The following is a 14,391-nucleotide window of genomic DNA, read 5'->3' as shown; positions in this document are numbered from 1 at the left end:
GGAAAAGAGCTTTTCAGATTTGAGCATTTAAGAGAAACAAAAACCAAAAAACAAAACGGGATGAAGTTCGTGAAGTTCCTTCCCTTGGCAATCTGGCGCCTCAAGGTGATTGGCCCTACAAATCTCTCTTCCCGGTAACAGCCCCCGCGGCCCCCACACCCCCTCACCCCTACTGGGGACGGCTCGTTTGGGGGGTTCTGGAGCACTCCGGAGAGCTCCTCTACCCTGTCCTCGGCGGCAACTTGGCTTCCAGCAGATCACAGCCTCCTAAAACAAACAAACCCTGGCGGCGGCAGCCGCAGCTCCAGCACAGCTGCGCTCCATGGCGCAAAAGTTTCCTCCACACTTCTCAACGTGCAGGAAATCTCGCCGGCGCTGGGGCAGGACTCCGGAGGGAGGGAAAGGCCGAGCCGAACCGGCAGGAGCAACGCCTCGCCAGCTGAATGGATGTGCGCGCGTCCGGCCGTGGGAAGTGAGGCTGACGAAAGCCACCAGTGCCTCATCTCCGTTCCCACACCAGACCCTCGCCCTGCAACCTGCCCCGGCGGCACGACCCGCTGCTCGGCGGAGGGGCCAACGCTGCTAAGAGAGCTGCCAAGCGGCGCTGTCTGTCCCGCAGGGGCGCGGGAACTTCCAAGGAGAAACCCCCAACAGCCACCACTTCCTCCAGCTCAAACTGAGGGGCGCAGCCGCCCCGACGTGGGGGAGCAAAAAACTGCCCCCCAGAGCCTCCCGAGTGTGTGCGCGCAGGGCTCTTAGCCCCGGGCCAGCAATGCTCCCATCCCGTGCTCCCGCCACCCGTCATGGGTGTCTGCGCCCGGGCTGGTGGCAAGACCCCTCCGTTCCGCTAATGCTCCACAGGAGGGCTTTCACCCCCAGCCCGGACCAAGTTTCAAAGTCGGTCGGAGGGCCGCGTCCCGCGGCAAGCCTGCGCACCCGCTTGCCCATTCAAAGTCGGGCACCGCTGGGACAGAGGCGCCAGTTCTTACCTTAGACACCGTGAGCGGTTCGCAGTGTTCCAGACCCCCCTTAAGGGTGAAGCCCCAGGGCGCCCCCCCTTGCAGCTGCACAGGGACGTACTGGAAGGACCCAGGCCGGTTCTCCATCCTCGGCTCGGCTCAGGCGCCGCGGGGCTCCTTTTCCGCGGGGGCTACGTTGCCTCCGCCCCCAGCAGCTCCGCCACCATCGCCCTCCAGCGCTACGCCACCCCGCACCGCCCTGCTCCGCCTACTCTCCCGGCTGGAGACGCTCGGGCAGCGGGCGAGCGCGAGGAGGAAATGACACGGAGCTGGAGAAAGGGGGAGAGAGGGGGGGAAAGGAGAAGGAAAAAAAAAAAGAGAGAGAAAAGAAAAGAAAGAAGGAGAGGCGGAGGGATAGGGCGTAATGGACAAGAAAACGGAGCAATGAGGAGGGGCAGTCAGTGGGACCTCGCCTATAGGATCGCTGGGGAGCGGGCGCGAGGCAAGGCCTCACATCAATTGTTACATTGTTTCATTCAAGCTGCTCCCCCCCCTTTGGTCCTCCTCCTTACGGCCGGGTTCCCCGCCCCTCCAGCCAGCCGAGGCGAGGGGAGGTGAAAGTCGTTAGTGTGGATAGCCCGCGTGGCCGAGTGGGCTGAAACGCTGGCTTCCCGATTAGCGCGTTCATGTTTCTCTGACTGCCTTTTTCTTCTGAAGGTCCCCAAACCGGGTCCTGGGAGGGTTACAAGGCTGCTAATTTGTGGACCTTGCCTAGAGGGATGGAAAGTAAAGCAAAGCAGGCCAGCGAACACAGTGGGGCTGTGTGTGCAGGCTGCTCTGTGTGTATGCACTAGGTGTGTGGGGTCATTATGAAACATTGCCCCGGAGCATAGTTTAAATAAAGAAGCACTTTGAGGATGCCCCCTGCCCGGGTTTAGCCGCACCCTGGCTCAGCGCTGGCGTCTGTGGGTAGCACTGTGCTTGTGTATGTTCCAGTCATCTGGAGTTCCTGGCACGGCCTTGCACTTGCCCCACTGAGATGACCAAGCCAGGAATCAGCAAACTGCTAGCAGACTAGTAGTATTGTTTCCACTCCTAAACAAACCTACAGAAAAGAGCATCCATTGATAAACTGGCCAATTAACAATGTTGTGCCTTTTGGAAGAATCCGCTTTTAGACAAGGGTCCAGAACATTTCTGCTCATCCGTTCATGCTCGAGGCTGTAGTTTTTGAGCCGGGCTTTTGGACCAGACCAAACACACACACACGCGCGCGCAAACACCCACAGTAATAGTCTCAAAAAGTGAATCTCTTATTAAATCTTATGCTGATTTCTCAGTCTTGACCTAGACAAGTTACTTACCCTCCCTGAGGTATTGTCTCTAGAGCCACATGCAGGCAGTAAGTTTTTTTTAAAGGGCCTCCCAACTGGCAGGGGAAGTTTTGACAACTCCGTTGTGACTCAAGAGGACCTTCCACCGCCTCTTGTCTGTTCAGTCTCTTGCCCTCTTCTTGTGGAGCTTGTTCCTCATCACCAAGGAACACACTATGGCTCCCTGCCTTCCACAGTCAGCTTTCTGCAGACAAGGTTTCCACTCTCTGCTTCCGTTCCCTCACCTGTCACTGACTCTTCCCCTTGCCTGCTGTGTACTGCAGCAGGGCCAGTGAAACGTCTCTCACAGACCTCCCTCCCTCCCCCAATCCTTTCTTCTCAACCTTCTAAACTGCCTGCATTATATGATGCTGACCTGACTTTTCTTTAATAAAACTGCAATTTGGCTGTTTATAGCCTCCCTTTTTTAAAGTCCTTAGAGATGATTCACCGAGGAAACCACCTTAATCTTTTAGACTTCTAGACCTACAAAAACCATTTCGATCATGTTCACTGTTTTGTGTTTCCCCTCCTAGAAAGCAGAAAGCTTGAGAAAATGGCACCTCAATTTCTTGACTCTCAATTGTGTGTCAACCTGTGACATTCATTTGAAACTGAATTGAAACTGATTTTTTTCTTCTTTTTGTGCTAAGACTCTGATCTTCATGATTATTGCTTGGTGGAACTCAGCATGCTTCAGTCTCAACATATTGAAATCTGCAAAGTTCAGTTCACAGGATATGTAGTCATCACTCAAGGTCTACTAGAATTATGTGTCTAGACTAGAGGAAGAAGTTTGGAAGCAGGAGACACACATATGAGCCCTGGCCTTGTCAATAACTAGATAGGTGACCTTGGGCAAATCACTGAACTGTTTTTAGTCTCATTTTCTTCATTTGTAAACTTCAGCTAGTAAGCCCTGACCTACCTACCTTCCAGGCCTGTTGAAGCCTAAAATAAAATAATGCATATGAAAACACCATGTCTTCTTGCACTCTTCAGTTTATCCTTTGTATCATTACTGCAGAAGAACATAAATTACCTAGCCCCTGGTGCAAACAGCTCCTAAGTAGACATTTTGAACATCAGATGGCCAGATAATGTCACTTCTTTACTGATAAAAATTACTGCTAGTAGCAGGGATCTTATTCTTCCTTCCAGTTAGTGGGAGCATGATTATGTAGTGGAAAAGGTACTGGGTAGAACTTGAGATGCCTGGATTCCAAGCTGGTTCTGCTGTTAAATTGCTGTGTGATATTAAAAAGATCATACCCCCTCTCTGTAAATTGAAGGGATTAAGCTACTTGATTTCTTAAGTTTCTCTACAGTTGGCAAATTCTATGACTACTTCCTGGCAAGGGTGCTAAAAAGAGCATATGTGCAAACAAAGGCTTGATGGTGGAGATGAACCAAGTGAAAATAATGCAATGGAGAAGAATCCAGGAATGTTTTTCTGTGTGTGGGCGCTTGTGCACACATGGTGTGTCCGACCGACAGATAATGAATGCACTCTAAAGTATGTTAAATTGCCTGTGGAAAAATAAGGTGGAAAGTCCAGTAGGCAGGTAAAAATAGGAAACTGCATTATAAGAGAGGGGTGGTGATTGATAATACACATTTGGATTATAGTTGAAGCCATTTGGAGTGGATAATCTCACCCAGGGTACCACAATGATAAAAAAAAGCTCGATTTAAATGGAATCTTGGATTATGCTAATATTTAAAAGTCAAGAAGGATCACAAAGGATCTAAAAAGGAACAGACAGAGGAGGTGGGCAAAAGGCCAATTAGCAGAAACAGGGAGAGAAATTAAAAACAGGCTGTTTACTTCCACCTCATTAAAAAAAATCCTCACAAGTCTTTTCTTCATTAGAAATCTATTGACCAGTTTATCTTTTTGGAAGGAAGAAGACTAAAATAGCAGTCCTTCCCTGAACTTCTTTTTTTTAAAACTTCCTTAGCTCCATCTTTTGTAAACTTGATTTTGAATACAATTTCCCTCATAGCAGTGCCTCTAAATCCTTTCTAAATTAAGGATTCTTTTGAGCTTCTAGTGAAATCTATGCATTCCCTCCCCTAGAGAGCTACACATCATCATGCAATGTTATACTCAATTTGGGCTGAGACTTACAGACCATAGCTTCAGAATCCTTGCTCTAATAAAATATAAGATTTTTTATTGTGGTAAAAAAAAAAAAAAACCATAACATGAAATCTACCCTCTTAACAAATTTTTATTTATTTATTTTTCCTCTTAACAAATTTTTAAGTATACAGTATGGTATTGTTAAGTATATGCACAATGTTGTATGGTGAATCTCTAGAACATTTTCGTCTTGCATGACTGAAACTTTATACCCATTGAACAGCAACACCCATTCCCACCTCTCCCCAGCCCCTGGCAACCACCATTCTACTTTCTACTTCTGTGAATTTGGTGACTACTTTAGATAACTCATATAAATGGAATCACGCAGTATTTGTCCTTTTGTGACTAGCTTATTTCACTTAGTCTAATGTTCTCAAGGTTCATCCATGTTGTAGTTTATGACAATATTTCCTTTCCTTTAAAAGGCTGAATAACATTCTATTGTATGCACGTACCACATTTTCTTTAGCCATTTATCAGTCAGTGGGTGTTTAGGTTGTTTCCACCTTTTGGCTATTGTGAATAATGATTCAGTGAACACGGGAGTGCAAATATCTCAAGATCCTGTCTTAAATTCTTTTGGATAAATACCCACATGTGGGATTGCTGGCTCATTTGCTAGTTCTATTATTCATTTTTTCAAGAAACTTCATACTGTTTTCCACAGTGGCTACCCCATTTTTACATTCCCACCAATAGTACACAAAGATTACAATTTCTCCACTTCTTCACCAACACTTGTTGATATAGATTTCTTTTTTTTTTCAACAGTGGCCATCCTAACAGGTGTGATGTGATATGCATTGCGTTTCCCTGATGATTAGTGATATTGAACATCTTTTCATATACCTGTTGGATATTTGTATGTGTTCTTTGGATAAATATCTATTCAAATCCTTTGCCCATTTTTTAGTCAAGTTGTTTGTTTTTTTGATTTTTGGGTTTTTTTTTCTTTTTTTTGCTATTGAGTTGCAGAAGTTCCTTATATATTTTGGATATTAAGCCCTTATGAGATATATGGTTTGCAAATGTTTTCTCTCATTCTGTAGGTTGCTTATCATTTTGTTCTTTTTGTTTGTTTGTTTTGCTCTGCAGAAGCTTTTTATTTGATGTAGTCCGAATTGTTTACTTTTGCTTTTCTTGCCTATGCTTTTGGTGTCATATCTAAGAAATCATTATCAAGACCAATGTCATGAAGATTTTCCCCTATGTTTTCTTCTAGGAATTTATGGTTTCAAGTCTTACATTTAAGTCTTTCATCCATTTTGAGGTCATTTTTGTGGGTGGTGTAAGATAGGGGTCCAGTTTCATTCTTTTGCATGTGAATATCCAATTTTCCAACAACATTTATTAAAGAGACTATCTTTTCCCCATAGTGTATTCTTGGTGCCCTTGTTCAAGATTAGTTGACCACATATGCTTGGATTTAATTTCTGGGGTTTCTATTCTATTCCATTGATTTATTTGTCTGTTTTTATACCAGTATTATACTGTTTTGATTACTATAGCTTTGTAATATAGTTTGAAATTAGGAAGTGTGATGCCTCCAGCTTTATTCTTCTTTCTCAAGATTGCATGGGCTATTCGAGGTCTTTTGTAGCTCCATACAAATTTTAGGACTGTTTTTTCTCTTTCTGTGAAAAATGCCATTGGAATTTTGATAGAGATTGCATTGTCTATAGATTGTTTTTGGTTATATGCACATAACATGTGTTTATTTAAAGAGCTCACATATATTATTGAAATAATGTTTCAACAGAAAATGTAGCAATTCATTCATTCAGTGAGTTTAATTTGCCCTAGTTTGAGAGAACAACAGCTAAATGCTAGGCATTCTGCAAGGACTTTCCATACATTATTTGCAATGATTACAATGACCTGCAAAGTAGGTGTTTTTAACTGTTTTCCAAATGAGAAGTGAGTGAGTTTCCAACTGAGCCAGGAAGTGGTAAAACCAGGATTACAAGGCAAGGAGGCTGGAGAAGCATCCTGTGATAACTTTTTAAATCATGTCTCTGTTGTATTTTCCTCTTTTGCAAGGGAGGCAAGTGATTGGAATCCTCCATTCCGCTCTCTTCATGTTTCTACTTGGGAGAACTTCTGCTAGAATAACTCACTTGGCCTGTTTCTCCACCCCTGGGGGAGTTAGAAATTCTGTCTAGTTAAGTGAGAAGAGTATTAGGAAGCCTATTATTATTGCCTATATATTCCCTATCCACCAATCCAGCTTTTAACAGTAATAAACAGGTATTTTTCCTCTCTGCCTGTTTTCTGTGTTTCTGTTTGTTCTGAACTTGAGAGTAGATGAGATAGGTGTTATTTCTACATAGTTTGTGTGTCCTCCGTCCACTTATATATTCCATACTGTCTCCTGAATGTCTATATGGGCCTATTTCTGTTTTTTTTTTTTAAAGAATTTATTTATTTATTTATTTATTTGAGAGGGAGCAGGGGGAGGGGCAGAGGGAGAAGGACAAGCAGACTCCCTGCTGAGTGGGGCTCCTTGCTGACATGAGGCTCAATCCCAGGACCCTAACTGACTGAGCCACCCAGGCAACCCTATATGGGCCTATTAACACAGCACTGATTGAATAAACATCTCTCTGTGTGCACATCCGTCTCCAAAGAAGACATCCAGATGGCCAACAGACACATGAAAAGATGCTCAACATCACTCATCATCAAGGAAATGCAAATCAAAACCACAATGAGATAACACCTCACACCTGTCAGAATGGCTAAAATAAAAAACTCAAGAAACAACAAGTGTTGGCAAGGTTGTAGAGGAAAAGGAACCCTCCTGCACTGTTGGTGGGAATGCAAGCTGGTGCAGCCACTGTGGAAAACAGTATGGAGGTTCCTCAAAAAGTTAAAAATAGAACTACCGTATGATCCAGTAATTCCACTACTGGGTATTTACTCAAAAAAATATAAAAACATTAATTAAAAAAGATATATACACTCCTATGTTTATTTACAATAGCTATTTTATGGAAGCAGCCCCAGTGTCCACTGATAGATGAATGGACAAAGAAGATGTGATATAAACACACACACACACACACACACACACACACACACACACACAGACTGGAATATTACTCAGCCATAAAAAAGAATGAAATCTTTCCATTTGCAACAACATGGATGGAGCTAGAGAGTATAATGCTAAGTGAAATAAGTCAGTCAGAGAAAGACAAATACCATATGATTTCACTCATATGTGGAATTTAAGGGGAAAAATGAACAAAAGAAAAAAAGAGAGAGAAACCAAGAAACAGACTCTTAACACTAGAGAAGAAACTAGTGGTTACCAGAGGGTAGGTGGGTGAGGGGAATGGGTGAGATAGGTGATGGGGATTAAGGATTGCACTGGTCATGATGAGCACTGAGTAATGTATAGAACTGTTGAAGCACTATCTTGTACACCTGAAACTAATATAACAGTGTCTATTAATTAAATGGAATTAAAATTAGAAAAATAAAATAAAACAGGATGGGAAAAAATTTTTTAAAAGAAAGTATGTGTGGGTATTAGGCCCAAGCTCCATATGATCCTGAAGGGAGTTTGATCTGAGTGTCTTCAGGAAAGAGACAGAGAGAGAATGAAGAACACTCCTTGAATTAGGCTTTGAGGCCATCTTCCCATAGTTATATCACAATGATTGTTGCCCTTCTCCCCTCGAAGCAGGCTCTACCTGGAAAGGCTGCTTAATCCCATTTCTGTACCTTTTCTTCCACCTGGAGCCACAGACTTCCCTCTTCCTGTGTGTGTACTAGCAGTCACCATTTAAGAAACCATTTCTGTTCTGGTTCAAAGAGTGTTTACGGATTATTTACTGACTAGGGAAGTTCTCATTTGTCATAGGGAAATTATCACATTAGAGAAATCTAACCTGTGTTTTGTAATTGTTACCTAGTGTTTTATGGCACGTACTCAGTGAATTTTTACCAAGTCATCTTCTTTATTTCATCACAGCCTTGGGAAAAATAAGGTAAGAGAGTAAAAGTCACCATTTTATAGGTGAAACCAATGGGAAAATAGATTCATTGCTTTACTAATCAACCATCCATGCTTCCCTGGAAAATTGAATATTGGTGGGCCCCAAATATTCCTGGACCAGGGGACCCACTGGCAAAAGGGGACCCAGAGCATTTTTTTAATGAAAGAGATTTTTTCATAAATAATATCAAAAGCTGTCCATTTTTAATCTCATCAATTAGATCTTCTGGACTATTCTTCTTGGATTTCTATGGCTCCTCTTCCTTCCCTTCCCCATTTATCCCCACCCTTCCCAACAATTACCTTAGCTCTTCTGAATGTTTCTCACAGAGGAGAGATCTGGGGCAATGATAATTATCAGTGGAGAGGGAAACAAAGTCTAATGTTTTAGGTATTATTCATATACAGATTACATGAAAACAATAGCAAGCTCCTCCCTCCAACCTAGCTCTACATCTAAGGGCGTGTTGGGGGAGTACAACAAAGGACAATTTTAAGTAGACTATTCTACTAAAGAGTCTGATTCCCGCAGAATTTTACGTAGGGCTAGGGAAAGATTTTATGGTTAAGGCCTGTTTCTTTTGCATTAAAGCTACTATAAAATTAGTATACAAAGTACTATAGCTTTATTTAACTATTTTAGTTAAATAATTCCTTGTAAGTACATGATGTTAAAGAAATACGGAGTTTTAGTTTCTCCTTGGGTAACTTTATAAAGATTCCTCCTATTGCCAAGGTATCCCATTCGGATCATGCTATGCTTTTATCCACCCAGAAAAAAATATCAATTGTCTCATGGAATCTCAGAATCTTGGCATGGTCTTTTGTTTGAGACTATAGAGTAGAGCCTCTTCATCCTTGAGGTGACAAATCTGGACAGCTCGTGTGTGTGTGTGTGTGTGTGTCTGTGTGTGTGTGCTCGCACGCGCGTGCACGTAAGAGACTGCCATCTGTGGTGGTTGGTGCTCTCTGGGAAGGCTTGTTGGAGCAGGAGTTGGTTTGTTTGTGTTCTAAGTTCACATTAATGTCAGCCCAATTGGAAAACCTCAATTTGCCATTGGCAAAATCAGTCATCTGGTACAGGTTCAGCTGAGCTGTAATGAATGTTTGCCATTGCTCTAGAGGAGTTTCAGCCAGGGATTGATTCCTTCATATCAAGAAGGTGAAAATCAGATGAACTGCTCAGACCCAACATGTGGGCTCGAATGTGACCCCTTCTTGGTACCCAGCTTAGACAGGGGTCACCCCTTGCTTTGAGTTGTGGGTTAGCCCATCTGTTTTATTTCTCAAATGCTGTTTTCTGTGAGCCATTCATTGCTCCTTGGTCATTAATAAAATAATATTTTTGGTACATATTAAGCTCTTACCTCAACTCTTCCATCTATGGAAGGAAAAAATCACGTGCACAAACATACAAAACCCAGCCTTTTTGCTTTCAGAAAGTTTCCATCATTTTGCTCTCCTATAGATGCAGAGGAGGTACATCAATTCAGTGTGCATTTGAGCAAAACAAAGAGCCCACTACAGTTTTGATGAAGCTCTGGAGAAGTACGCAGCAGACACTCAAAATATCGATTTAGATATGCTTATTTTCTTTCTTTCATAGTTTATTTCTACTTCAGACTAAGTAAAAATAAACCCCATTTATGAAATATTAGCTAAAGAGGGAACCATCTTGTTTTGGCGTGAATCTAAAATGACCTAGCCCAAAGAGGAAAGAACAACCAACTGCCTTTGTCCAGGAGTATCAGATGGGCTTCTGAAAAAGATTCATTTCTCCAACTACTTTGTTTGGGGGAGATAGTTCCAGGCAGGTGTACATGTGCCTAGATGTGTACACATACAAACCTCCATTCATATAGAGACATGAACAAAGCCACACAAAAGAACCAATGTTCAAATTTGGGAATGCCTGGCTCCTTTCTCTGAGGGTCTGGCAGCTCAGATTGCTAAAGAAAGAGTATTCTGGAACAACTCTTAGGAACCTGACAGTCACTTGATGTTCTAATACATAGGGCACTTTTGGTGTTTTCTCTTTCACAGGTTTAGATCAAACTTCAGAAACCTGGCCATCATACTTAACTCCCTCTTTCTTCCCACATCACTGACAACCACTCAGTCATGGAGCCCTGTCATTTCTAGTCCTAAAATAGCTCTCAAATCCATCCACTCTCTCCATGTTTACTGCCACTCCATCATCATCTCACACCTAGACCACTAGAACAGCTTCCTAACTGGGCTCTCTGATGCCTGCAGTTCTGCCCAGATGCCTCCAATTCATTCTCTGTTTTGTAGCACTTTGCAGCCAGGGCACTCTTTCTAAAGCACAAACTCTATGTCACTCCTCTATTTAATTTTTTTTCAATGGTTTCCCATTGTTTACTGAATTAAATCTAAGTCCCTTGACTAAGATCCTTCTTATGTGGCTCCTGCCTACATAGCTGGCACCCCAACCCTGTCCCAACCTCCCCCCACACACACACTTGCATCTCCAGAGATACCAAATTATGGGTAGTTATTCCAAGCGCAACCTGTTCTCTTGTACTTCTATGCCTTTCCACAAACTTTTCTTCCTGCCTGGAAGACCCTCCATTTCATCCTTGTCCATTTGGCAAATCCCTACTCTTTCTTCAAGTCAGTTTAAAAGTTATGCTTATAGAAGAAATGTTCCTTGATACCTTTAAGCTATTCTTTCTTGATGTTCACACTGCCCCCTTTATATCACTCCATTGTGGCCCTGATCATATTTGATCATAATTATCTCCTCCCCTGGCCTGGATGTTCCTTGAGGGCATAAACCATGTCTGATTCTTCAGTTTTCTCCCCAGTGTTTAGCATAGGGCATGAACATAGTTGATGTTTGATCCTCATTGACATGTGACCCTGGGCCTGAAAGACCAAAGGTATTTTTGGCCATATGAGAAAGAACTTTCTGTTGCTCTCTTGATATATCTCCTTTTTAATTGAGGCATAATTGACATGTAACATTGTATTAGTTTCAGGTGTACAATATAATGATTGACCCTTTGTATCAGTGAGAAATGATTGCCACAATAAGTCTAGTTACCATCCACCACCATACATAGTTACAATTTTTTTCCTGTAATAAGAACTCTTAGGATTTTACTCTTAGTAAATATGCAATACAGTATTATTAACTATAGTCACCATGCTGTACATTACATCCCCATGACTTATTTATTTTATAACTAGAGGTTTGTACCTTTGATTTCTTTCACCCATTTCATTCAGCCCACCCCACCTCTCCTCTGGCAACCACCTGGATATACCTCTTAATCATGGAATGGAAGATAAGGATTGCCTCCCCTAGAGCAGCCAGCAAATAGGACACCACAAAGAGGGTCCTCTAGTGATTCAGAACCAAAAAGAACCCTGAGACTGACCAAATTCCAAGCCCATAAAGCTTTTTACATTGATGCTGTTTGTTGGTACATGTTACTGAAGAACTAATAATAAGAAGAGGAAAAAAATGTAAAAATGTGGCTGCACTATAGAAAAGGAATATATGGAATACTAATTGCCATCTTCTTAACATAGCATTCCAGATGCTCCAAAAACTGGCCCCGGTCCTGCTCTCCAGCTTTGCCTCTCCCTCCTCTCTTATTTTACCCTCTGGCCATACCAAACCCTATCCCCACTACCCTCATTTTGTGGTATATCTTACCTCCATAATTTTACTCATACCGTCTCTCTACCTAGCTTACATTTGCCTTTGCTTTAGGCAACTTCTACCAACACTTTAAGATTTAGCAGAGGCCTTACTTCTTCCAGGAAGCCTTCCTCAACTAACCAACATGCACACATGTGTGCATGCATGCACTTACACACACACATACACACAGTCTAGATATACGTCTGTATAAATCAGGACTCTTTTGCTCACAAGTAACAGAAATATAACATAAATAAAACTTAAGCTAAAAAAGGAGTTACTGATACTAATTGAAAAGCACAGGAGTAATTTTAGGCATAGCTAGATCAGGTGCTCAAATAATGTCATCAGCAATCTGTTTCTCTTAGTTCTGATGTTCTCCATGTTGACTCAGTTCTCCAGTAGGCTCTCCCTACATGGTGGCCAAGATAGCCACAAAGAGCTACAGATTTGCATTTTGCCACTTAGCAACCCCAGTAGAAGCATAGACCCACTTTCTCAATAGTCCCAGCAAAACTTCCAGAATTAAGTCCATTCCTGAACCAGTAACCAGAGAAGGAGAATTCTCCAAGTAGCCAGGTGTATTAGGGTTCTCCAGAGAAACAGAGAGGCGAGAAGTCCCATGGTCTATCTGCTGCCAGGAAAGCTGGCAGTGTAATTCAGTCCAAGCCAGAAGGTCTGACAACCAGGAGCACTGATGTCCAAAGACAGGAGTAAATAGTGATATCCCAGCTCAGTCAATAGCAAATTTGCCCTTCCTCTGCCTTTTTGTTTTATTCAGACCCTTAACAGGTTGGTTGATACCCATAGGCATTGGTGAGGGTGATCTTTATTCAGTCTACTGATAAAAAATGCTAATCTCTTCCAGAGACAACCTCTCAGACACACACAGAAATATGTTTTACCAGCTATTTGGGCATTAAGTTGACATATAAAATGGGTGATATACCCATCTAGGTGCGATAAGATCTGTTACCAGAAGAAGACATTTTGGGCAGCAAAAGCACTATATGTTCACACTTAGTTTTCCTCTTACGCTCTTCCAGTTTCTCTCCCTTTCAGTGCTTCTGATCAGATAGTATCATTTGTATTTCTATATATGTATGTCTCTTCCACTAGACTGTGAGTTCCCGTGCCTATCTCTGTATTGCTAGAGATCACATGGGGGCTTGGTTTCTAGGAGGTATTCTCAGTCAATGAAGGATGAATGAATGGCCTTGCTGTGCATTTTGAAAATATGATTAAATTACATGGAGCCATACTGAAGGCTAATCCAGGCAAATAGTTTAATTTGATAATTAGATTAATAGTATAAGTCTAATTTATTTGATTAAATGCACAATTATTACTGGGTTGCATGGTAAAGAGGCATAAATAGTGAACAGTTCATTCACCATTCCAAAATTATATAATAAATGCTTTCTATGTGTCAGGCACTGTGCTAGAGGTTAAGATTAGCTTCTCCCTATTAATTAGCCCTTTAGCATTAATGAGAGTCAGTAGTGTATATTGATTGTATGTGTGGGCTCTAGGGCCCTGGATTAAATAAAATCCTAGCACTTGCATTTACTAGTTAAGTGCCCTTAGCCAGTTACTTAACCACTGTGCCTAGTTTCTTCCTCTATCAAGTAGGAATAGAACCCACCATAGAGGTTTATTGTGAAGATTAAATGTAGAAATGAATGTGAAGAGTTGAGAATAGTACCTAAACATTTTTAAGTGCTTAATAAGTGTTAATTCATGATTAGCTATTAGCAGAATCTTTTCTCCACTGAAATATTGCTTTACTCATTATGCTTGATCTGAGGCAAGACTCTAGGTTAGGGATTTAAAATTGAGCCTAAATACAACTTCCGGGCTTCAAGAAAGGAAAATAGAACAGAAGAGAAGCTTCTCTCAGCCCTGGCAGAATTATATTTGGACATAGAACAGAGGCTTTCTTAGTGTGAAATTACTATTTCCCGGTGAGCCACTAGTCCAAGCTTAATGGATATAGAGAAGGATGAAGTGGTCTTTTCTTTTGGGGAAAAGGTGGTGTTCCACAAGAGCTAGGAGATGAGTCTTAAACCCCAACATTGCCACTGCATATGGCTCACTAGGAGAATCAGAGTATAAGCAAACAGTTTGGATGGCTCAACAGGGTTTCCTAGCAACATATACAAGTTCTAAGTGGGCTCTTTGATTTAATGAAGAGAGGATGTATGGTGGACAGCAAACCTGGGTTAAAAATCCAA

The 14,391-nt window shown here is 42.1% G+C and overlaps 1 protein-coding gene across 2 annotated transcripts in view; it reads right to left on the bottom strand.

Moving 5' to 3' along the window:
* SHROOM4 (shroom family member 4) overlaps nt 1-1,330 on the bottom strand; it is a 227,025-nt gene extending 225,695 nt beyond the window's left edge. For both annotated transcript variants that reach the window (XM_078065309.1, XM_078065312.1), the window contains exon 1: nt 990-1,330. In XM_078065309.1, the coding sequence (XP_077921435.1) occupies nt 990-1,106 (117 nt within the window). In that variant the 5' untranslated portion in view covers nt 1,107-1,330. The remainder of the gene's footprint in view (nt 1-989) is intronic.
* Between the last annotated feature and the right edge of the window lie 13,061 nt (nt 1,331-14,391).

Source organism: Halichoerus grypus, chromosome X, assembly GCF_964656455.1.
Source record: "Halichoerus grypus chromosome X, mHalGry1.hap1.1, whole genome shotgun sequence".
Classification (NCBI taxonomy): Eukaryota; Metazoa; Chordata; class Mammalia; order Carnivora; family Phocidae; genus Halichoerus; species Halichoerus grypus.
This window is presented reverse-complemented; position numbering and strand designations above follow the sequence as displayed.